The following is a 23,868-nucleotide window of genomic DNA, read 5'->3' as shown; positions in this document are numbered from 1 at the left end:
GAAAATTTAGAGGATTTACCCCAACCACCACCGCCCCTCACCTATCCCTCCCCTCCAGAACATAGAGCCAGAATGGATGCACAAAGCAGCAAGCAAGCCACAGTTAGAAAAGGGGCCAGTGCTTTAATGGCATCAGCATCCTCCAGCACTGTCACCCCTTTGTACCCTAAATCCCAATGCTGAGGCGTTCCAGGATGGGTTAAAATACAACAGGACAGTGGTAGCCTGCCCTTTGGCAGAAAGAAGTCCAGAGAAGCACAAGGACCCATCTTCACCCCAGAGAGAGTCAGACCAGTTTCCTTTCGGTGCCAAGAGTTGGGGACAGAAGGGGCGATCTCCCAGCTGGGGGTCGAATTTAGACCCGTGTCCTCTCCTCTGGCAGCAGGGACCGTGCACCACCTGGAGAAGTCTCCAAAGACCCAGGTAGGTTTTCACCCAAGCAGCAGTGACAGGACGTTCTGTGAGCCTGGCGCTCCAGAGCCAGCCGGGGACAGCAGACATAGAAGCAAGAGTCCCGGCAAGAGCCCTGACCTGGGAAGCAGAGATGAGCCCAAGCTGCAAAACTGAGATCTGGATTTCACATCCCCCCTTCCCCCATCTGGTTGGATCTGTGGAGCGGAGGTTTGTGTGTGGCCCATTAGTGAGACAATGACTAGGGTGCCGGGTTCAGATCCAGATCTGGGCTTTGGCAGCACTGGGGAGTGTTTGGCTCTGGGGATCTGGTCCAGGCTCATCTCTAAGGGGACGAGCCCTGACCAGTCATCAGGTTGTATATGCATCCTCTTAACCGCCAATAACCTGAACGAGTGAGAGCCCTGCATTCTGGCAGTGCTGCCTGTGGGATACACGGGCAGGGATTGTGCACGGTGGATTTAGCATTACAGCCCAGTGTGTGTGTGTTTGCAGAAGACCAGGGAGGAAGATGAGAGCCATGCAGGCTCCCTCTCAGATCCTAAGAAAAACTTGCTGGAACCATAGAGCAGCCTGAAGCTGGGAGGAAGCCGCACACATGAATTAACCCAGGAGGAAACATGGGCATCGGTGGGTTTTAATGGCTCCCCTTTGGGATGGCTGGAGATGTCAAACCCTGGAGGGGTGCTGCTATGCGGCACGAATTTTCCCTTCTGCCTTGCCATGCTGGCGCTGCAGGGAGTGGGGGTCAGCAGAGGGGGGTACTTGGGAGAAAGAGCTGAGGGGTGGGATATCCAATGCGGGAGTCATTGCAGGAGTCTCTTCCAGCAGCTCAGAAGTAACATGGGGAGGGCGAGGCAGAGTGGAAGGGAAGTGTCTCTGATGGGGGCGGTTCTGGCGTTGGGAGGAATCCAGGCACTTTCCCCAGGAGACCTACAAGTGAAAGGACTCCTGAGCAGTTACTGGGGAGATATGAATAGACTGGACCCCCCAGAAAACCTGTGATGGAAACCTATGGGAGAACTCGGGGGCAGCTTCGACTCAGCGGGGTGGGCGACCTCCAGAAATATTCGCAACATGGCAGCTTGGTATCCACAAAGAGTCCCATGGCACTAAGGATCCCCAAGAGAAACCTTAGTTCGGGGTCCAGGAGCTCTGAAGAGGACCTGCAAAAGAGAGGTCCAAGAACGTCCATCCCCAGGTGACATCAAGGTCCAAAAGCCCACCTAGAGCTTGCCTGGGACCAGTGGTCTGGAATTCCAGGACTCCTGGGGAGCCCCAGGACTCTCAGATTCAGGAGTCCTCCACCACAGAGATTGGAGTGCCCAAATTAATTAGTTTCCCCCTTACCTGGAGATGCCGGAGACCTCTTCCTATAGCTTGAGAGCTGTAACGCGGGGGATGTGGAAGGGATAGGTCTCCTCTGAGGCAGTAGAGCTGCAGGTGGTGGGGAAGAAAAGGAGGGAGCTTAAGGGAGAAGCCAGTATTATCTCTGTTGTCACCTTGCAGCCAGATAAACAGCTGCCAGGCTCTGCCCCAGAGGAGGCAGCATTACTCTAGTGGGTAAAATGACTTTCTCTTTGTAGAGGACTTCAGGGGCCTTAAGAACGTACAGTAACAAGGGGCATGGGAGAATTCAGTGAGCTGAGCTTGGATAGGCCTGGGGCAGGCTGTGGTTCAGGACGGTAGTTACCCGTTTGTCCTTAATCTGCCTCTGAATTATGCACCGCAATTCCTGGATCTATCCCGTCCTCTCAGGGAACTGAGCCCTGGGCAGAAGAGCTGACAGAGCCTTGCAGCACTTAACTAACCCCTGTGTGCAATGGTGCATGGACCACACGCAGGTCCAGTGCACAGGGGTGGCATTCACCCTACGTGTACGGGGACGAGGGCCTACGGGCTCCAGGCACGTTTGAGGGGGAGCCCTCGAGGGCAGTCGGGTGGAGTGTTGGGGGGTTAACCCTTTCTGTTCTCCTGGGCCAACACTCCAGATGTGGCTGCACCTAAGAACAGGAAATAAGTGCCCTGCACTTGTGCCCCCTGCAGGCTGCATCAGGCGCTGTCACGGCATTCTGCGAACAGGTAAAGCTCCGTGTATGCACAAGAACTGTGACTCTGTGTCCAAGGATTCAAGGAGCGCACAAAGGGGGACACGATCCAAGGGATCCGTCCAATGGGCTTACTGGACACAGGATTGCAGGGATCAGAGATCCATCCAGTATGCCTGTAAGGCGCAGGACTGGATCAAAAGCAAATGGAACTTTATCCATCTCCCTCTTCGTTTCCTCGACCCCTGATTGTGGCCCTTGGCCTCAGTCCATCCCGCCTATAGGTAAATACCCCTCTGTATCGAGGTGCTGCTGGGCTCCTGCCGAGCATCTACATGGAGAGACACCGGAGGACCTTAGCTGGGCACGTGCCCAGGGTTGCCAATGCTGGGCCTATTGATGGGGCATTTACAGGGGTGGCTCACATGCGGTCCCTCTAGGAGCACGTCTACACAGCAGCCAGGAGGTGTGATTCCCAGCTGTGCCCGTACGTCTCCTCCAGCTGGGAACAACACCTGCCAGCTGCTGTTCGGTGCATTCCCCCTTCTTGTGGGTCCCTTGCTGTCCTGGCATGGGGAGGACACGGGTGGAGCACAGGGCCCAGCACCCACAGCGCCTGCCACTTACATTAGCCGGTTCCTGATGGGGCGGAAGTGCTTGGTAAGTTTGATAGCGAAGATGATGCTGGGGATGAGGAATAAGGTGCAACAGCCCAGGCTGAACCAGAAGGCGTTCTGGAAGGACACAACAAATACCCTGATCGGCTCCATTGGGCGGGGCATGGGGGGGAGAGAGCAAAACCCCACCCCGGGGGGGAACCAGCCCCTCGGTTACTCTGGATACAGATGGAAGCAGGTTGGACAGAGAGCCTCTAACCCTTTGCTCAAGGGACAATTTCTGGGCCTGATGAAGGCAATGGAAGTTTGGTCACTGCCCCGATGCCATTAGCTTCTGGCCTGCAGTCGCCACCTTACTCCATAGAGGGGCTGTAAGAGGCATGCCCTGTGGGGTCCTAACTCAGAGGGATTCACTGGCTGGTAGTAGGGAGCCTATGACACACAGTGGAACAGCTCCGAGACCATCCAGCAGAGGGCAGTGGCATGCATGTGCTCACACACACACACACAGTAGCCAGTGCATGCCAATATTTATCGTTTCCTAGGTCCGTCCGTAGACGGTCCCCCTCCTGCTGCCAGATCAGGGAACTGGGAAATCCTGCCATGCAATGAATCTTTGGAAGCCCTTCTCCCCACCCTGCTGAGGAGAGTACCCTGGGCGGTACATAGACACCTCCAGGCTGGCTGCTTTCGTCTGGCACTGGCCTATCTCAGCCAAGGCTGCATCTTCCCCTGGGCAACTTAGGCTGCTCAGACAAGATTAGACAGCCTCATTTATCCCCTCTCTGCATCTGTTGTCTCTGGCAGCACCACGACTGGGCAATGAGATAGAGGGAGATGGGGTCACAGGAGACAGGGTGGGGTGGAGGGGCTGATTTCAATTACTAACAGCTGTGGAGGACACGGTGTGAGAGGTCAGCCAGGGTGGCGCCCGCGTCCCCTGACATCAACAGGAGCGGATCTGGCTTATGCCAGGACCGAGATAGTCGCAGCAAGGACCGCGCTGGCCCCCGGGCTGCATCTCATTTTCTGTTCCATTCACATCCCTTTGGTGGAAGCAGCGTGGCCTAGTGGATCGGGCGCTGGATTAGGTATCGGGAGACCCGGGTGCTCTCCCTCAGTGACCTTGGGCAACCCACTGTCTGTGCCTCAGTCTCCCCTCCCACCCCATGTCTATTTAGACTGTGAGCTCTAGGGACAGGGACTGTCTTACTATGTACCTGTGCAGTCCTTTGCACAGTGAGGCCCCAATTTCATGGCCCCAATTTCATGCCCACTCAACCCTGGCCAGGAACAGATTCCTCGGGGCAGGGAGGAATGGGGTCTAAGCCCAAGGCAGCAGCAAGGAGTGGCAGGTCCTGCTGTCCTTACCCAGGGCTCGGCGATGCGGTCGCACAGGATCACCCGGCCGTTATCCAGCGCCGTAGCGAGGGGCTGGCAGGAAGCCACGTCCTCAGTCAGCTAGAACAAAAGAGGAGACAGCAAGTTATCCAGGCAGTGACCTGGGTGGAGGATGACAGTCACCAACCCAGTTGTGCTCAGATACCCAACCAGCTGGTCTTTGCCGGCCAGCTCTGATGCACTCTCGGGGCTCGGTTCTCCGCAGAGCTGGGCATGGCAGGTGCTGCGCTGGCCGTGACAATGGGAGCCAAGCCCTTGACAGGGCTCACTCACGTTCACAGTTGGCATCCATCACCCTAATCTCCGAACACCCCACAAGGACCTGGAGGTCCATCCCCATGGTGGCAGGTGTTCTGTGGGGAATCAGTGGAGGGGGCACTGGAGTGGGACACAATTTCCAGCTCTGCCACTACTGTGCTGAGTGATCTCAAGGCAAGTCATTTTGTTCCCCGTGCCTCGGTTTCCCCTGCTGTAATGGGGGGCAAAGACACGGACGTCGTTTGTAAAATGCTTTGAGACCTATGGCTAAAAAGTACTGGGAAAGAGGTCGGGATTGTTATCTCTATTTCAAATCAGGGGAAACCGAGGCACAGAGCGACAACAAGCAGCTTGTTCACGGTCACACAGGGCCAGGAATCGAACCCATGCTGCAGGCCAGCCCTTTAACCACAAGAACATCCCATGGGGTACTTGCATAGCCGCCCCACTCGGTTACATGCTGCCCTGTAGCATTGGAGGGGGCTTCAAAATAAGAATGCCTTCGGGGAGATCATTCTCCAAGTCTGTCACTTCGACCATAACGCCCTTTGCCAGCTCCTTCTCTATTGTACCGAACATCAGATACTTGTCTTCACTGTCCAGGACCTTTGTGACCGATCTCCGTCCTATCACCTCTCATTCAGTATTGAAAGGTCGACTCCCTCCGCCTACGGGTCACGATCCCACCCACCACTGCCCACTCATTACATTTCAAACAAGCCCCTTCCTGCTTTCTCCCGCACTGCCCCTCACTCTGGGCAGGCGCTCCCTGGATTCATCCACAAAACTCACTCACTAGCCTCCTTCAACCTCTCCTTTGCCTTGATGCCTACAAGAAACTTGACACCGGTTAGGCTGAGACCCCAGCTGCCTGCCTCCATCTGGTGTCTCTTGTCTTACGGCAGGGCTGCACTGAATTCTTCCCCCGAACTCGCTGCCGCCTCCCGGGGACGTGGATTACTGGGGAACGCCTCCCATCACTGCAGTAAGTGTCTACACTGAGTGCAGCTGCAGTGTTTTGAAGATACAGCCTTAGATTGTCACCACTTTGCTCTGTGTCTGTACAGCACCTAACGCAATGGGCTCCTGGTCTGGGACTGGGGCTCCAACCCGCAATGGTAATACAAATAAATCACAACAGCAGCAACCCTTGCTCTAACGGGGCTCCTCTGCGGACGTTGGCACCTACCGTGCGTCTCACCCAGTTCAGGTACTGCGAGAAATAGCCCAGTTCTTTCCTTGTGAAGCAGCTGATCTCCTGCAGGAACAGAAGGCAGCCTGAAGGACACACATTGACTCCCAAAGGGCTGGTGAGGAAATCAGGGCCCCAGGGCGCAGCCTGGCCCAGAGTAGGCTCATACAGGCTTTGGGTTTGCTGGCTGGATCTCCAGCTACCCAGGATCTGCCCCATTGTAGGTCATGCTACCTCTCTTGGTTTGCAGTCCCAGATGCCCCAGCAAGCATTGGGTTTGTAGGCAGGGCCCATGGAGCTGCTTACGGAGCAGGAGTCGTCCCCCTCCCCCTATGCAGCCATCTCTGCGGTTTCCTCCAGCTGATTGCTGCACCCCAGCCCAGCATGCTGCAGGGCTAAGGTCCCCTCCTCACTCACATGTCTCAGGAGCCGCTGCACCTGCCCCGGGAGCATGGTCTCGACCAGGGCGATCTCGGCCATCGTCCGTTTCAAGAGGGGCTGGTGGGAGAAAGGGGGTGGGGAGGAGAGAGGCACCTTAGAGGGCACTGGAGAGCTGAATGGTGCTAGGAATCATGGGGAGGGAGGGAGATTGACCTCTGAGGTGGGGAATTCTGGGAGCGGAGTTTCTAATTAAGGATGGAGAGGTAGGATTATCATGCAGCAGCATGAGAATTAACTCGCTGATCCTCACACCAGCCACGGGAAAGAGGTAAATGTCACTATCCTCATGTAACAGGTGGGGAAACTGAGGCATGGAGTGGGGAGAGGGGGGTAGGGTGGGACCTAGGACACAGGAATTCCTGGCTTCTGACACCAAGCTCCCACGTAGCTAGGAATGTATCTAGGTTCTTCTATGGCGCCAGGTATCTCCCTGGTATCTGAGCACCTCCCAGTGTTTATAAAGTGTGCCCGGAAGCCACTGGGCAGGGTGTGACACACGTCCTCTTCTGTGTGTCAGCCACGGGGGTTCATGGCTACAGAAAAGCCTGACTTTTGAATTTGGGTTGGGGGTTACGGGGCAGGCCTTGGCTTGATTTTTGGTGTTGCTCAAGGTGGTGCTCGCAGAGATCTCTTTAGCTCTCTTCCGCAAGCAGCAGGGATGGGACTATCTCCAGTCTTTGGTTGGGAAGGGGCCACACTGGTCATAGAAATGGGTTTTGCATCTAGCTTTGGAGGCCCTAGTGAGGGTCTGTGCTGTTGATCTCTTTCAGGATTTCCATCTCAGAAGCTCCCTCTTCCTGCACAAGGCGGTCTCACCCTGGAGATTGAACAGATCTGTCGTGGGAGGTCAGGATCAAATAGGGTGAGATGGTCCCTCAGGCCAGTCCCAGGGTTGTCTTGGAAGGGGAAGCTTTGAGTTTGATCTGGTCTCCAAGGGGAAGCCAATGAGGTGCTGGGTTCTGGCCGATCTGTGCTGCTGGAGAGATGGGCTGACAGACGTCTCTTTCTGGCAGCCTGGGCACCGTGATGTGGATTTGCCGTGGAGGCTGGGAGGCAGTGAGCACTGTGGGGAATTGACTGAAGGTGGATGGTTCTTTCTTCCGTCATTATACAACAAAATTAGCTGGCTCCTCGTGTGGCTGCTGTGGGTTAACCCCATGAAATGCCCACCTGACCCAAATCACCCTCTGAGCGACACAGGAGCTGCGGACAAGCAGCCATCAGGATGGAGAATCCGCTTTACTCTCCTGTTGTTGCGGTGACCCTGGTAGGGTGAGACCATGAGGCTATCCCATCCCTGCTGGGTTCCTTGCACCTTCTACTGATGCAGCTGGTGCTGGCCACTGCCGGAGATGGGAGTCTGGGCGGGATGGACCTTGGGTGTGACTGGCTTCGTATACCTAAGCAGGATTACTATTACTGAGCCTTGATTGATAGGTCAGGGCTGGGGAGCAATGTGTGGGTGTAGCCCAGGACTGAATAAACCCTGAGGGATGAAATGCACTGGTAGCCTTATTGGTACCTGGATATTAGAGAGAAAAAGTGGGGCAGCTGATATCTTTTATTGGACCGACGTCTGTTGGTGAGAGAGACAAGCCTTTGAGCCACACGGAGCTCTTCCTCAGATAGGACTGCGTGGCTCGAAAGCTCGTCTCTCTCACCAACAGACATCGGTCCAATAACAGATGTGACCTCACCCACCTTGTCCCTGAGGGAGGGGGTTTTCTAAAGTACCTAAATGACTTGGGAGCCCAACTCAAGGGGACTGAAGTCTCTCCATTCCCCAGAAGGGGGTGGTCCCTGGCAGTCGGGGCGGGGAGCAGGGTAGAGGGCAAACCCGGCTTAGGTGAACAGAGAGAATAGAAGGCAAATGTCCTTCTCTCCAAGGGCTCAGATTGAGGGAGGTTCGTGGAATAAGGAGCCACTCACACACTCACGGGAAGGGGACACACAGAGAGGAAGAGCGTGTCCTGACCAAGGGTGGGTCACCTCACAAGAGCGGGGTCCCTTCAGATCAGGGTGGGAGTCAAGGCAGGAAGCCATCTGAGAATGAATGACCCCGGGGACTGAATTCCCCTCTCGCCCCGAGAAAAGGAGCGGGGGATCCCTGCAGGTCAGGGTCGGGCCCTGGATGATGTCCGTGAAAGCGTCTGTGGGGTGTTTCGTGCACACACCCAGACTGTTGTGTTGCCCCTCTGAAGGTGCCTTACCTTTGCGCCAGGGGGTTGGGAGCTCCTGGCCATGAAGCCACCGCTTGCTCCCCATCTCCCTACAGCAGTGGTAAAGTCCCTGGGCTCCGCTGGGAATGGAGCCCCGAGGCCTTGTTCCTTATGGTCACTACAGGGCCGGGCAGGGTGTTTTGTGCCTGTAACTCCCAGGACCTGGGACCACCACTGCCCACCCCCTTCATGTGGGATCATTCCTCCCTCCCAGTGGCCTTTCCATCAGATGGACGGTCTCCCCCGGCAACCGTACCTGGAGGTGGGGTGCCATGGCGGACAAGAACTGTACGCTCTCATTCAGCTTCACCTGCAAGGCAAAGGGAGGCTCAGATGTGTCCCCTCCACTTCAAGGGAGGGCGGGGGGTGGCAGCCTGATGCCCAACGGCCTCAAAGGGCGGACAGGAGGAGAACAGCCATCCCTCCCCACCTCCCACCCATAGGCCTCAGCCCTGGCCCTGCCCCGGGGGGTTTGCTTTTCATGGCCATTCCCAATGTGAGCTCTCAGCGGTGGCTGCCCGGTCGCATGCACAGGTTTTGCTTCACCTGCCCGGGAAGAACTGGACCAACTCCAGCAGCCCACTGGGCGCAGCTGGCCTATGCTCCCCCCACTCCCCCAGCCACTTTTCAGTCACTGCTTCCACCCCTACTCCCGTCCACAATGTGGGATCCAGGAATCTTCCCTCCACCTTTCCCCTATGCCGGCTAGTCTGGGATTCACGCCCCTAGGGGTCTGTCATACAGCCCCCAGTCCCCGCCCCGCAAATGACACACCCCCATGGAGGCTTCCCGTGATGCCCTGCGCCCTTCCCACGCATCATGCCACCAGGGCTAGGCCTGAGCCATGGCCCCTGCTCCCCAAAGCTCCTAAGTCAAGGATGGGGTCCGGACCTGGCCCGGCCTGGAGGTGACCGCTGCTCAGTCCATCACACTCACCACAAGGGCCTCCTGGGTGAGCACGGTGCCGTTCTGGATTTTCCACAGGGCCTGGGACTCATTGGCCAGCCGTCCTGCTATTGTGATGTTGTTCTGTGGGGGACACCAGAGTCACTGATGGCTTTTCTGGTCAGCTGGGAACCACAGGAGCCCTATGGGGGGGCTGGGAACCACAGGAGCCCTATGGGTGGCATCGCTGGCAGCAGGAGGCAAAGCACATGCATCTCCCCTCCCTGCCCCTGGGGATCACTCCTTCCTTTTCCTCCAGGTCGCCTCTGCGCTCACCTGAATTTTTCGGAGGCCCTCGAGGTCCCTGGCTAGGTCTTCCAGGCTCGTCCTCACCACAGGGTTCTGCATCTGGAGAAAGGAGCCAGCCGCATGAACAGCCCCATGTCAGCCAAGGGTCCCAAAGTGCGGGGCACACTTTATGAACACTCCCTGAGCACCAGCAATAAGCCTCCGGCCTGCACGTTACCCCACAAACCATCGACGGGGCCCTGATTTCAGCTACAGCCGTGCCGCCCCACAGGCTTCAACGCTCAGAGGTAACTTGGGGCAGAACGTGGGCTGAGGGCACAGGGATCCCTTCCCTCACCCTTCCCTTTACAATGAACCACCAAGAGGGAGTGTTTTCAGGTGGTTAAAGTCAGGGAGTGGGGGGTTCAGGACTCCTGGGTTCTATTCCCGGCTGTGCAACTGACTCCCTGTGAGATCTAGGCAACTCTGTCTAGCTATTTATATGGCCCCCATCACAATCATTAATGGACTTTACCCTCCCAAAGGGCCCTGTAAGGTAGCGAGGGATTATTACCACTTTACAGATGGAAAGCTGACGCATGGGGCAGATTATGTGATTTACCCAGAGGAGTCTGTGGTTGACCAAGGACTTGAACTGTGGTCTCCCGAGCCCTCAGTCCAATGCCTTAATCCCCTACCCAATATGCTGCCTCTGTATGCCTCAGTTTCCCCATCGGTAAAGCTGGGGAGAAGACTATTTCTCTAGCTCACACAAGGTGCTCAGAGTCTGTCCGAGAGAGTGGGAGCAAGGAAGGATAGGAAGACAGGATGGGGTTGGGGTGTCTGCCTGGGTGTAATTGCCACTGTGAGGCAGAAGGGAGCCAGCTGGAGAACAGGCAAAGGGAGTGGGCGCATATTGACAAGCCTTATCCAGGAGTGGGATGGGCTCAAAGGCAGTGGAAACAGGCAGGGGATCTGTACACAGGGCAGATGCCTCCATCAGGATAAGGGGAGGGTTGGGAGTGGACCCAGGATCTGCAAGCATGAGAGCCAGGCCGGAGCAGCACGATCAGCCAGCCGCATTTCCCAGACACCACGGGAGGAAGGGCTGCTGTGGAGGATGCAAACCGAGAGGGCAACCCCCTGCTTGATGTCACCGCACTGGCTGCAGCTTTGCTCCGGCACTCCTCACCTCGGCTTGGAACATGGGGTAGTCCAGCTGGTCGATCCCACTCTGCTGGAAGGTTTCCAGGTCCCGTCTCCCAGCCCCGTCGAGGAAGTGGATTTCTTCAAATTGGAGGTTGAAGTTGTTGAGATGCTTCTGGAAGTCTCTAGTGTACTGAGGGCAAGGCAGGGCCATGACCGTGAGCCCCATGGGTGCTGGTCCTGGCTAGGGCCCTGACCCATAGCACAGGGAAGTCCTGGGGAGCCTTTCCATTGATTCCTGATTTGGATCCAGCCCTAGTTCCTTATAGACTGGGTGACCCTGCTCCTACCTAGCAGCACAAAACCAGTCAGCCCAGAAGAGCTAGATCTATGGAACGGCCTCCAAACCAGTCAACCCAGTAAAGACAAATCAGATGCCCCCCAAACCAGTTAACCCAGTAAAGACAAATTGGTGTGTCCTATCCTAGTGCTATAAAAGCAGGACAGCGCAACATTAGAACCTGTATGGTGCTTCACCCAGCATCTGAGAGGTTCCTCCCTCTTAGACACACACTTCGTCTCAGACCCAGATTTCCCATTCGGCCCGCTTAAGCCAGCTCACTGCTGGGGGATGAATTACTCAGCATCCTTTGGAAATGCTGAATGTTGAACCTGAACAGATAGGGCCCATTTTGCATGCAAGAGAAATTAGTCTCATGCTATTTTGCAGTGTTTAAGGGATGGTTATCATCCAGGCTGATACACTGGGGATTGAACAGGGAAACTCCAGAGCTAAAGCGTCCTAACTAGGACTGTTAATAGACTCACACCCTCTGTGGGTTAGGCAGGGAGCTAACCTCAGTGGGTTATACACACATTCGTATTTTTCCTAGGCCCCAAGTTTTGCATCCTGCCCTTTAAGCCTCATGCATGAGCCCTCTAGGTGAGGAGTGGCATGGTACGTTATATGCACAGTACTGCAAGGCCAAATTCCCTTCCCACCACAACCTCTCCTGGAAGCCCAGAACGGAGGAAGATGGAAAAGAAAGAGTCTCCCCTTCTGCTAGGACAAACGGTTCCACCACGTCTGTGCTGGGAGGGGGAAGTTGGAGGAAACCCAGGACTGGATGGAAAATGGAGACTGGATTCACCGGGAAAGAGAGGCCAGGAATTGGGTCCCTTGGAGAAGCCCTTGGCTGAATCAATGTAAAGACTAAATCTTTAGTGGACAGATCTGGGGGCAACGGACAGTGCAAGACTGTATGAACGTGGAGGTTTGATTCCCCTCCTTGCTTAGGGATGCCAAAGGGCTGGCGAGAGTGGGAGGACAGGTGCCCCCAGGGGAAGAGCCTCTGCTCACCTGGCTGAGGTGGAGGTGATCCTCAAGATTGTAGGCGTCTCTGAGCTGCAGAATGTCCCAGAGGCCTGTGCCCTTCTTACACACCCTGGAACAGAGAGGGGGGAGGGAGTCAGTGTGGGCGGGAGAGGTGAGAGGAGACTCCCGAGCAGTGCTCCCCGAGGGGATCTGCCTAAAGCCAGCCTGTGCCTTGGCTCCACATGGCTACTGCAGCCCCACACTCCTCCGGAGCGTCCCGAGCCCAGTTTGGCACCAAGCAGCTCCCAATTCAGTCCACGGGAGGCTTCCCACCGGATCAGATTCTACTTGTCTTCGAGTCACATTTCCTCCCATTCTACTGTCTCCATTAGACCTGGTAGGCCATTGCCTTGAGATTACTGGGGATGGTAATAACAGAAGGTGCATCAAGAACCTCTGCATCCACTAAACCCTTGCTCCTGTCCCAGGGATACGGCCAGACGGTGAAGGGCTGAGACTGTCCGTTGGGAGCTGGGATGAATTGCTTCCAGCTGGCCCTGCACCCTGGAGCCTGTCTGGTACCAGAAGTGCTGGCTGCAGGTTCCACTACCTTAACCCTAAAGCCAGGGAAGTTGGCAGGTGGCATAACAGCCAGTCACTGGTGTCAGCAGCAAGGTGAGGCGATTTCAAAGGAGCTTAGAATGGGCCAGGTGGGCTGGAGATCGCAGTTTGCTGAACTAACCGTGTGAGGTGTTTTCAGGTCAGCGAGACTGGCCCAGGTTTGGCCCTCAGTTGTATGAGGGGCAACCAAAGGTGGCATCTGAGCTGCTGTTTAAGTATTCAACTGTTGGACACTTAATACATATGGGGACACCTCAATGAAAGGCATCCTGGTGCACCCACAATACGAGCTGGCTAGAAAATGAATATTTCCGCCCCCGGAAAACATCAATAAAACTGAAAACCAAAGAATTCCAGCCTCAACCTGCTAAAAACCAGAAATGTTTTTGACCTGGGCTGAAAATGTCTGATTTTTCATCAGAAAAAATCCAAACTTTTCGAGGAACGCCATGGCTGCTTCCTGCGAAAATGCCCATTTAGCCAAAACCCCAGTTTTTCAGTCGAAAAAGAGTTTCGCTGGAACATTTTTGACCTGCCCCATCCACAGAGGTCGGTGAGAGCTGGGACTTCGGAAAATCAGGGGGCTAGTTCTTATTTAAGCTCCACCCTGAGTTTGAGACGGTGGGCCTTCGTTTCAAGGAGTTTCCTAATGAGACCAGTCTGATAGGGAGGAGCCTGACAGCATTCAGGATGTCGGGGGTTGGGGGGTGGGGTAGGGGTCTCCTGGGCAGCCCCATTGCAGAGTACTCACTGGTAAGCAGAGGTTAGGTTAAGGTTCCTCTTCAGGCTGAGTAGCTGGGTGAGGTTCATGGATGGAGGCAGGTTCCCGGGAGTGTCGATAAACTGGGGAACAGGGGGAGAAATGAGGCATGAGGAGGGTCCCGGTCGGGGAGAGTGGGGTGTGTTGGAGTAGAGAGGGAGCACCACTGTGCTGATCCCAACAGCATTTCGGGAGGGAGAAAAGAGTGATGACGGGATGTGGTCCTAATTCCGGGAACTGGCGGGAGCGACGTGGGGCTAAAATCACCCCTAGCAGAGAAAGTCACTGACGGGCTTTGGAAAGCAAGAAGGAGAGGATGGGGTTCAACATCCATACCTTTAAGGATCCCCATCTCCAACCTAGTACTACCCCCTGGAGTACTGTGCATAGCTCTACCTTAGCACTAGCCCCTGGCCCCTCCTCTCCCTGCAGCTGGGGTGGCCATCTTGGGGTTCATCAATGGTCCGTGGCAGGTTGACAGACCTGGAATCCCTCCCTCGGAGCTTCCCTGCTATGCTGCGAGCCCCGGCTCCCTTTAATCCGCGTGGGAGACTTGGTCTTTGGGCAGGAAAAGGAGCCTTGCTAGCCCTTCTGCATCCAGAGCTGTCCAGCCCCTGCCACTCTGGGCTGGGCAGAGTCCCTCAGTGCATCTCTCTACTTCCTGAGCTCCAGCTGGCCAATGGTGGCGGGGGGGCGGGATGGGGAGCTGCGGTGACAGTCGGCTTCCAAACAGAGATCAAACGTTAACCGTTGTTTGAGGAGGTTTAATTAATTTGCTGGAACGATCCGTGCGCATCAACTATGCCCGGGGTAAAGCAGTGGAAAGGGCCGAACGTGGGCATAAGTGGATCATTCTGCAGCATGCAGCAAGCGCGTAATTAAATCACACGCAGGACGCTGAGGAACAGGGCGAGGTGACGGGACTGATCATCTCCTCGTTGGGTCACGTTCATCCCTGGGGGAACTTGGCTGATCTCGGTGGAATTGGAGCGAAAGACAGAGCGCAGCTCCATGGAGAAAGGAGGCTGCATTTGAACCGATTTACAGTATTTCTGTGTGCACACAGCTAAATGTATCCATGTACGACAGCGTGCACCTGTGCAGGTGTGTATGTGACACGATGGGCCAGATCCTCAGCCTGCCCTCCAGCTCCTTTCACTATGCCACGTGCGAGGCAGACGAGAAGCCAGTGTAACTGGCCACTGAGAGAGATTTCTCAGCCTCAGGGAGCAGGCTGGAAGCCTGGTGGAGGGAAAGGGGCCGTAACCCTGGCTGGACACTGAGCGGGGCAGATGTGAGCCTGGGTCTCTTCCATCACACCATGTCACACAAGATATTGTCATAAACCATGCACGCTCACACGTGCCTGCATTGATTGCACGCTCACAGGCTGACAAGCCCACCGCTCGCTCAAGGTGTGTCTGCTCTGCAACCAGAGCCTTGGCTGCAGCTCATGTTGATATACCCAACCTAGCTTATATTTAGCTAGCTCAAATCACAGCTGTGAAGCCACAGCAGCCCGGGCTAGCTGCTCGAGTCCATACCCACGGTCCTGGATGGGCTTGTACAGGCTTCCTGCGCTACCATGGCTTCACTGTTATTGTTATTTAGGCTGCTAGATCAAAGCTAGCTTAGATATGTCTCCATGTGCTCCTCTGGCTGCAGTGGAGACGTACCCGACACGAATTATTCTGGTGATGGAGAAGAGAAGTTTTTTTAATGAAGCAAAAAGCTTCCAGTCGAGGCGTCAGTAGCCCGCAGGTTGCTACCTGCCAAGTATAGTCATTCACGTCCTGATTCATACACTTATACACACTTGTGCAAATGGTTGAGTCTAACCCCAGGGCCCCCCACATCCTAGGGACCGGCCCCAGGATTAGATCTGACAGCTTTATGGCCCCAGTATGTCAGGAGAGCATAGCGGCCATAGGGCAATGATAAACGAAGGCCAGAGCGTGCCTTTGCGATTGCGTTAGAGAGCGGGGGATTTGCGATGATGGCGTGAGTCCGCTGCAATGAGTATGTGCGAGAGAGCTGACTGTGTGTGTGAGATATGGCATCTGCAGATGTGTGTGTGCACTGAGCAGGCAATAGTGAGTACGGTAATGAGTGTGTACATATTTGGTAGGGAGTATGCAGGTGCGTGTGGTGATGAGTGTGTGATGGGGGTAGGAGGGTGAGTAATAAGGACAGTGGGTACGTCCGGCAGTGTGCACAGGTGTGAGTAGATGGTGTGTGTGCATACAGTAATCAGCACAGGATGCATACGGCAATGAGTGTGTGTGCTGGGTAGCTTTGTCTGGTTGACACAGCCCAGCCCAAGCTGGTTCTTCTGCCTGGGGAGCTTACTGTCCCCTTTATCCTGTGCCTGGAGCACAGCTCGCCAGGCTCGGCACTCCAAGAAAGCAGGGACCCACCTTGTAAATCTCCTGATTGGCCCAGTTCTTACACAGCAGCGTCTGGACATTGCCCCCAACCAGAAACGTGGCGAAGACCAAGAGAATCAGAAGCCAGGAGAAGAGGAAGCTAAAGCCAATGCCCCTGCAATAGAGAAGGAGATGCGTTACAGGGAGCGCCCTGCCAGCTAGTCCTCCACCCTAGCATGCAGTGACTCTGCAGGAACAAACGGGGAGGAGGGCAAGTTGGGAGCTGCTCTGCTTCTCTTTGGACTCCCTGGCATCCGCACGCATGTCTCTGCAGCTGCATGGAACGATCCCCCAACACTGCCACGCCCGCACCGCAAGGCACTGACCACAGACCTGCCAGGCCACTGAAGGGTCCCAGGTGGGCTTGTACTGCCCAGGCTGCTGCAGCTTCACTGCTATTGGTACCTGAGTTAGGTAGAGCAAAGCTGGCGTGGCTACATGGGTCTCCATGTGCTGAGGCCACAGCTCTGATTACAGTGTAAACATACCATATGTCTCATGAGGTGCCTTAGGCCTGCGGGGTCCCTCTGCTCAGAGGGAGTCCAGGCTCCAGCGTGCTCGGCGGTGGATCACAAAACGGGGATAGTGAGAAAGACTCTCTTTCATCCCCCAAGTGCACAAACCAAACAAGAAACTCACTAAGGCCATAGATAAATAGATTGTAATGCCAGAAGGGACTGTTGTGATCATCTTGTCTAACCTCCTGCATCACAGAGACCAGAGAATGTCACCCAATGATTCTTGCACCAAGCCTATAACTTCTGTTTGAGCAAGGGCAGATCTTTTAGAAAGGCATCCAGTCTTGTGTGAAAGACTGCAAGTGATGGACAATACACCCCACCCTCGGTCACATGTTCCAATGGTCCTGTGAGACCACGCGCCCCAAAGGGGAAACATCTTAAGTAGCACTGGTTGAAAAACATCAATGATTCTTTGTGGGGAAATTTCAGAAGTGTTTCTTTTATTTACAACTTCTTGGTTTTTCATTGAAAAACTGAGTTTTTAACCAACATTTTTCAGTTGTTGGTTTAAACTGGAAAATTTTGACCAATATAAACATTTTCCACACAGATTTTTTTTGTCAGAAAGCTATTTTCCATTGAAAAAACTTTCCATGAAAAAGTTTCATACTACGTCTGTACAACTTTAAAATTAAAATGGGTTGAAACATGCTATGGTCATGCCAACCATGCAAACGTGACATGAGACATTACGGCCACGCGAACCACACAAACATAACAACAAGAAGTGCAGTATGGACAGATTCACATTAACTGAACAAACTTCACATGAAACATGCAGTGGTCAGGAGAAGGATTCATTGTAAAGATCAACTAGCTTCTGTAAAGATGGGCCCAAGCCCAAGCCCAAGCCGTGGCTGGGAACACCCTAAACTCGGGGGAAGGTCAGATCTAGACACAAACTTTGCAGCCCAGACCGGTCTCTGACATGAATCGCGCAAACCCAAGCGTGAAGCACGTACTGCCAATAAGGAACCTGCTGCTGGTAGCAACCATGCTCAGGTCACCTGGCATCAGATGTCCACCGGGAACATTTTAGTGAGAGGTGGAGCTGCCTCTTAGCCATCCCCGAGGAGACCCAAATGGGAAGAGAAGCGAGGAGTACGTGCCTAGGCAAGCTCCTGCATCTGCTGGGCTTCACCTACCACCCAGCCAGAGGACCCCTCCGCTCCCACCCCCCACACTTTGACCGTGACACCATCCACCCTTTACAGTGCCACATCACCATGGAGAGCCTCCCCGCTGACAGCGGAGGGCTGGACTCCAGTCCACTCCCAAAGCCATGTGCCCGTCACAGAGTTTAAAGGCCAGATGGGACCACCAGATCATGTAGTCTGACCTGTTGTGTAGCACGTGCCACCAATGCCACCACATCACAGAGATATTCTCTCCCCATCACCCCCAGCTGAGGCGTAAGGGCCCTGAACTCGCCCCTGCCCCCCCCCAGTACAGTAATAGTCCCTTACACCAAAAGGAGTTTGGCCCCAGCTTCTCCCCTGCTTTCGTAGTCGCTTGGATCCTCCCGCATGGCGAGCCCACAGGCCCCAAGGGACAGCCCCAGGAGGTTACAGGCTACAACCAGCAGGACCACGGAGCACAGCACGATGCCCACAATCCACCTGCGGAGAGAAGAGGTCAGAGGAAGTCAGGAGCCACGGGGCAGTTAAAGAACGAGCCCCCCACTTCTGGTTCATTCCCCCATCCCAGGTGGCAGCCTGCACCGTCGCCTGCCACGACTGGGAGCGAACCCTAAATTCAGCCTCAGACCCGAGCCAACAATCATTGTTAGTCAGCAGAGGCAGGAAGTCAAAAATGACCCTTGGAGAGAAGGAGATGGGAGCAATGCACCTGTTCCTCTACTTCAGATTTCTACACTAGGCTAGAGTTGAACTCACTGGGATGGGATTTCATGACCCTGACACAGCATCAGAGCCACCCAGGGCCTGCTAGCAAGAAGTCAAGTGATCAGCTGGAAGGTTTTGACGAGAGCCCTGAACTCCTCAGTGGACTATCAGCAGCTGGGGGGCTTCAGTCCAGGAGCAGCTAGGGCTGGTACGATAAATTCTGAACCCTCTTAAAGAAGTGTGACACGTCTGTTCTCTTCTGCTAGTGGTGGTCCACCAGAGGATAACAGCCTACTACTGCTTCCTGCTAATAGAGTGGCTCCTTTAGCTCAAATGGTAGAGGGTAATACAAGGGATTTAGCCATTCCCAGAGGCTGACCCGGGAGAATTCTTAGCCTGCTTCTGATTTCACTTCCCCTGGTTTTATACAGGTGTAACCTGATTGACTTCACTGGAGCGACTCCTGATTCACACTGGTGTGAGCTCAGAATCAGGTCCATAGACTCACACAGCTGCAGCCACTCTCCCATTACATTACCTGTATTTCTCATAGTGTTTCACCTCCTGGAGGTAAGGGCGGCTCTTGTTCTCCGCGTGCATCAGGGCATCATTCAAGGGCTGAGTGTAATCAGAGACTGGGAAGCTGTCCGCAATATACTGGACCTTCTCACTGACCTTGTTCACTTCGTCCTTTAGCTCTGCAAGGTGAGAGTGGGAGATGTAGGGGGGACTTAGTGGGAGCCCTGCAGCTGGCAGGGATGGGCGTAGGCAAGCACTGGTCCTTCTCTGCGGCCCCAAGGGGCTGGATCTTACAGGACCATTCACAAAATACACCCCTCCTCTGTTCAGGACAGACCCTCTCACCCAGCCTGTGCTGAAGTCCTAGAAATGTCTGCCCCTTACCTGGTGCAGTAAACACACCCTAACCCTAATCTCTGACTGAACCTTTCCAAAATGGTTTGGACAGGGTTTGGACTCAAGTCTCAGGTACAGACCAAGCTCTCGGGCTCAGACGGGTCCTAGGACCCAGGTCCCGAATGCTTGTTGACCTGTGTCAGAGAGATTTGTGCATGGACAGTAAGGGGGTTTGGGCTCAAACTTAAGTCTGAGGCTGGGCTTACAATGCAGTGTAGACACACCCTCAGAGACTCATATTACCCCAGTTTGAGTCCCCTGTAATGGGTAGGATGCTGGCCTGTGTTTCAGGATACATAGGTCCTACGCTCAGCTCTGCAGCTAGGGTTACCAACTTTGGTTGGATGAATTCCTGGAGGTTTCCTCACATGACATTATCTTTAAGTAAAGATTCATCTTTAATTCCTGGGGACTCCAGGGCAACCCTGTCTGCAACTGATGTGCCGGGTGACCCTGGGCCTGTCACTTAACCCTCTCACTCTTTGTCTCTCCTGTCTATTTTGACTGTAAGCTCCTATAGGGAAAGGCCTGTCTCCTACTGTAACCACACCAAGCACAGTGGGAGCCTGGTCTCTGCTGTGGCTCTTTGGTTGAGTCTCTCACTTCCCTAAGGTTAGGGCCTTTCAATATTGCCACCCTTCACTCCAATTTCCAAGGGTTTATGACCCCAATATAAAGATTTTCTTGTTTCTTGCAGTTCCATTGAATACAAGCGGGACCGTTTCCTGGGGCAGGTATTTTGGTGCCTAACTTCCATTGAAATCGTTGGGAGTTAGGTGACTAAATACGTCCGAGGGTCTGGGCCCCAGTGCCTGGCAGGGGCATGGATTAAAGGAAACAACGAAGTAAGAGGGAACAAAAGTAAAGTTCCAGGAGGAGAGCACAGGGGGTGCATATCCTAGCAGTCTGAAGCCATGCTGGGAACAAAATGGCTGCTGTCTCTGCAGGCCGGCTTTTTTCTTAGGAATTTAAAAGGGGGGCAGCTCTCAAGAACCAGAGGCATTGTGGTTGCATAGCTGCATGTACCAGAGTTTGGAAATGCAACACCCTACTGACCACAGAAGAGTTTTGCTCACCCTGCACAACCTGGGCCATCTTCACAACAGCTAGGTCTGGCATCGAGTTGAACGTGCTGTTGCCCTGGAAGAGCAAAAAGAGTCGTTTTCTCCCCCAGAATCGAACCAGCTTTCACATTTGCAAACAGGCCCCAGGCCTTGTCCGTCACATACCTTATCAATCAAGTCTGGGAAGTTAGCTTTGGGGAGACCAGACAGCGTCTTCAAAACCTGTTCCACGGAAGGAACCTGCAGGAAGAAACCAGCATTCCATGAACAGGTGAGTTCCCCTCCTCAACTCGGCAGAGTGTCCCTGCTGAGTCAGCGTACCTGCGTGGAGCAGCGTTGAGGGATGTCCCGCACCAAAGAAATGGACACAAAGGTGCCCAAGTGGCAAGAGAGACCCATCCCTCCAACAGACCTGGGAGGAGAAGGCCCTCTCTCTACAACCCTGCACTCACCCTTCTGTAGTCGGCTCCCGGCTCCAAGCTCTGGGCTTTGCCCAGTGCCCGGGCACAGGACGTGCAGCGCGGACTGTCCAGCAGGGAGACTGTGCTCTCCTTGCGATCTCTCAGTGCCAGGCCCAGCTCGTCCTGGAAATGGGTCAGAGTCCGCACGGTCTTGTTGAGAATCTGTAAATGGTGCAGCGAGTTCTGTAGGTCTTAAAGAGAAAACCCAAGGCTAGTTCTGGCGCTCCACTCCGTCTGTGCCACGAATGCTATTCCACTCGCTGGCCCCCGCCTTGCTACTACGCAAGTAGCTACGGAGCTGCTCAACAGACGGCCATCTTCAGTGCAGATGCCACCCCCCTGGGCCCCAGCCTCTGGCTAGAGATAGCGTGTCTGGTCACCAGAAGAGGGGAGTCGAACAGAGGAAGTTCTAAGGGTCAGAGGCATCTTCAGGATATGAGTGTGGGATGAGATGTGAAGCCAGCATGCCCAATGCAGGGCAGAGGAAGGGGCAGGGATCCCAGCATCAGGCAGAGGGGATTTCTGGGAGGTAGAGGTTTGGACCTGTCCCCAGCCTAGTCTGGCATAAGGAGGCTCCAAAGACTGGTCTGAAGGACTCTAAAGTCATCTCCTTTCATTTCTGACAGTGAAGGACAGTCCCACTCACAGGAGAAGGTGAGCCTCCATCTTACCTTGTGCCCTTCCCTGAATGGCCTCCAGCACTGAATACACCTGCTCCTTCAGCAGCGAATGGATGGTGAGGCCAATGCTGCGGCTGACATCTGAAAAGCACCAAACCACCCTTTGTGAGCTGCTGCCTCCACCCTGCGTGGGGCAGGTGCTACTCTGTCTCGCACCAAGCGGAAAGCAGCTATGGGCTGCAGTCAGGCTCCATTGCAGCAGAGTCTCCCGCACATGGGGAGCTGGAATTTGGAGTCTGGCAACCCAGCATAATAAACACCAGACCTGAGCGTAAGGACACCTCCTACAGCAGGCTGGAGTGGCGAGTCTCTCAGCCCCTGTGGGCTGCAGCCATTAGATGGTGCCGTCCCTCACTAACACACACAAAGCCAGTATGCCGCAGAATGCAAACTTCAACGACTGCCATGATGTTGCGCTGATAACCGAGAGCAGGATCTGGCATTATCTCCGGCTTTTCCTCCCCCTCAGGGCGAACCTTGGAGACGGCCACGCTCTCTCCCTGCCCTTGTGGGGTAAGAGACCCAACGTCCACCCAGGCCTGCTCAAAATCTCTCTACGGATTGGACAGCCGATGCTGATTTGAACCAACAATGAAGACCCACTCCCAGCTCTGCAAAGGGTTCGGGAGAGTGTCCCCCTGCCCCAAAGGGGGCTTTGCTTAGGGTTCGGGCAAGGGCTACTGACATGCGCACAAGATGCCCACTAGAGCTTGGGGCAGGGCTAAAGCAAAGCTGATGAGAAATCGCTCCTTGCCGTTTCAGAAGGCTGCTACGTGGTCCAGTGGGAATTTTCCTTTTGTAGGGCAAGCACTGAGAAAGACCCAGGTGCCTGGGATAGATTTTATTTGGGGCGATGGGAAGCGTTTTCCCACACGATCAGGATAACTGTAAGGGTGATCAGGGAGTCCAGATGCTGTGGATACAGTTGGGGTTTAATGACTTGATTCTGCTCCCATCCAAGTCAGTGGGAGCTTTGCCATGACATCGCTGGGAGCAGAGAATGGTGGAAGGGAGTCGGAGTCATGCAAAGAAACATGTGACAACTGCTCAGAGAGGAGAGCTGGGACCAGGGGCCATGGAGCTGCTTTCCTCTCCCGCAAGTACCCAGCCTCCCAGGAATAGGGGAGACTGCTCTGGCCTAGAAGAGGAAAGGCCAACAGCCAGACACTCACTGTTCAGGTCGCCGATTATTTGCTGTCTGGGCACCACAAACTGGTCCACGACAGACTGCACGCCCTGCCGGAGAGAGAGAAGCAGAGAAAGGTCTCACTCAGCCTCCTGGAGGCTGCATCAGCATGGTCAGTTGGCTTGGGACCCACGATCGCTTGGGCCCATAAGGCCTGGCTGGGCTCTGCCTCTGAGCCTGGGCATGATTCGTTGTGCTTTTGGCCCTGGACGGGGTCCCCTGGGTGAGCAGAAAGCCCCTGGGTTTGTTCCATTCCATGTAGCCATCCCAGTTTTGCTCAGTTAATTCTCCTGGACCCCAGCACCCTCCTATTCTCTGCAGGGAGTAACGCCCCACCCAGTTCTCGTGAGGGACTGTCCCACTCAAGCCTCGTCCTATTGCAGTGGATTGTGACCATAACGAGCCGAGTCAGCGGACCGTGGCCAAGGATGGGTCGTGATCTGCATTGTGTTGTGGCTAATGGCTGGTCCCAGTGGGGTCTAATCACAAGTAACATCATGGCCGCCCAGGGAAGGCACATAACTCCCCAAGATCCCTGGCACTGGCTTCTCCATCCACCACCCAGAGGTGGGAACTCTGCTTCCTGGGCAAATCTCCATGCAGCCTTAGCGAGTGGTGCCTCCCTAGACAATAACCGATAAACTCCATGCAACCAGGGCGCTCTCTCTACTCACACAGCAACTGAGCTGCCCGCTTGGCCCTGGGCTCTGTGGCCAGGTGCTGGGCTGGGGACCCAATGCCCTACACGGGGGACTTCTGGGAGAGATGTATTTATGGCACCCTCCTGGACCTCCCTTCAAACACAGCTCCCAAATCATCGCCTGGCCCCTACTGAGGTCACCGCTGGATCAAGCCCTGGGCAGCCAGGGAAGCTCATGTCTTTAGCCTGCCCCAATCAGCGCCATGGGGAAAATACAGGTCCCTGGGCAAAGCCTGAAAACATTGGAGAACTTGGGTGTTTGAAATCCTACTCCAGCGGCAGGCCCCAGAGAAGCCACGCTGCCTCTCACCAGCCTTGGGGCTGAAGTACCCTTTACGTGCAGGGTTATTTGCAGCATCATACTGGCTTTGCTCCCGCCAACACCCAAACCTCAGCTCTGCCGACGTGCCTTAGGGACAAGGTGGGCCACAGGGAGTGGGAGGGGCCCCTCAGATCAGTGGGGCCACGC

The 23,868-nt window shown here is 54.9% G+C and overlaps 1 protein-coding gene across 1 annotated transcript in view; it reads right to left on the bottom strand.

The window, feature by feature from the left end:
• Window positions 1–103: 103 nt before the first annotated feature.
• Window positions 104–23,868, bottom strand: part of PROM2 (prominin 2) — a 39,025-nt gene continuing 15,260 nt past the window's right edge. Inside the window, exons 6-25 of the mRNA XM_073324755.2 lie at window positions 22,686–22,749; window positions 21,505–21,594; window positions 20,825–21,024; window positions 20,538–20,612; window positions 20,385–20,448; window positions 18,932–19,091; window positions 18,016–18,168; window positions 16,020–16,143; window positions 13,594–13,685; window positions 12,267–12,351; window positions 10,953–11,099; window positions 9,809–9,880; window positions 9,524–9,616; window positions 8,844–8,897; window positions 6,345–6,425; window positions 5,925–5,993; window positions 4,448–4,537; window positions 3,087–3,193; window positions 1,762–1,848; window positions 104–1,577 (exon numbers count right to left, since the gene is read on the bottom strand). Coding sequence (XP_073180856.2) covers window positions 1,785–1,848; window positions 3,087–3,193; window positions 4,448–4,537; window positions 5,925–5,993; window positions 6,345–6,425; window positions 8,844–8,897; window positions 9,524–9,616; window positions 9,809–9,880; window positions 10,953–11,099; window positions 12,267–12,351; window positions 13,594–13,685; window positions 16,020–16,143; window positions 18,016–18,168; window positions 18,932–19,091; window positions 20,385–20,448; window positions 20,538–20,612; window positions 20,825–21,024; window positions 21,505–21,594; window positions 22,686–22,749 — 1,884 coding nt within the window. The 3' untranslated portion in view covers window positions 104–1,577; window positions 1,762–1,784. The remainder of the gene's footprint in view (window positions 1,578–1,761; window positions 1,849–3,086; window positions 3,194–4,447; window positions 4,538–5,924; window positions 5,994–6,344; window positions 6,426–8,843; window positions 8,898–9,523; window positions 9,617–9,808; window positions 9,881–10,952; window positions 11,100–12,266; window positions 12,352–13,593; window positions 13,686–16,019; window positions 16,144–18,015; window positions 18,169–18,931; window positions 19,092–20,384; window positions 20,449–20,537; window positions 20,613–20,824; window positions 21,025–21,504; window positions 21,595–22,685; window positions 22,750–23,868) is intronic.

The sequence above is a fragment of the Lepidochelys kempii genome, chromosome 26 (assembly GCF_965140285.1).
Source record: "Lepidochelys kempii isolate rLepKem1 chromosome 26, rLepKem1.hap1, whole genome shotgun sequence".
NCBI lineage: Eukaryota > Metazoa > Chordata > Testudines > Cheloniidae > Lepidochelys > Lepidochelys kempii.
The sequence above is the reverse complement of the archived record's forward strand: the minus strand, read 5'-3'. Positions and strand labels throughout refer to the sequence as shown.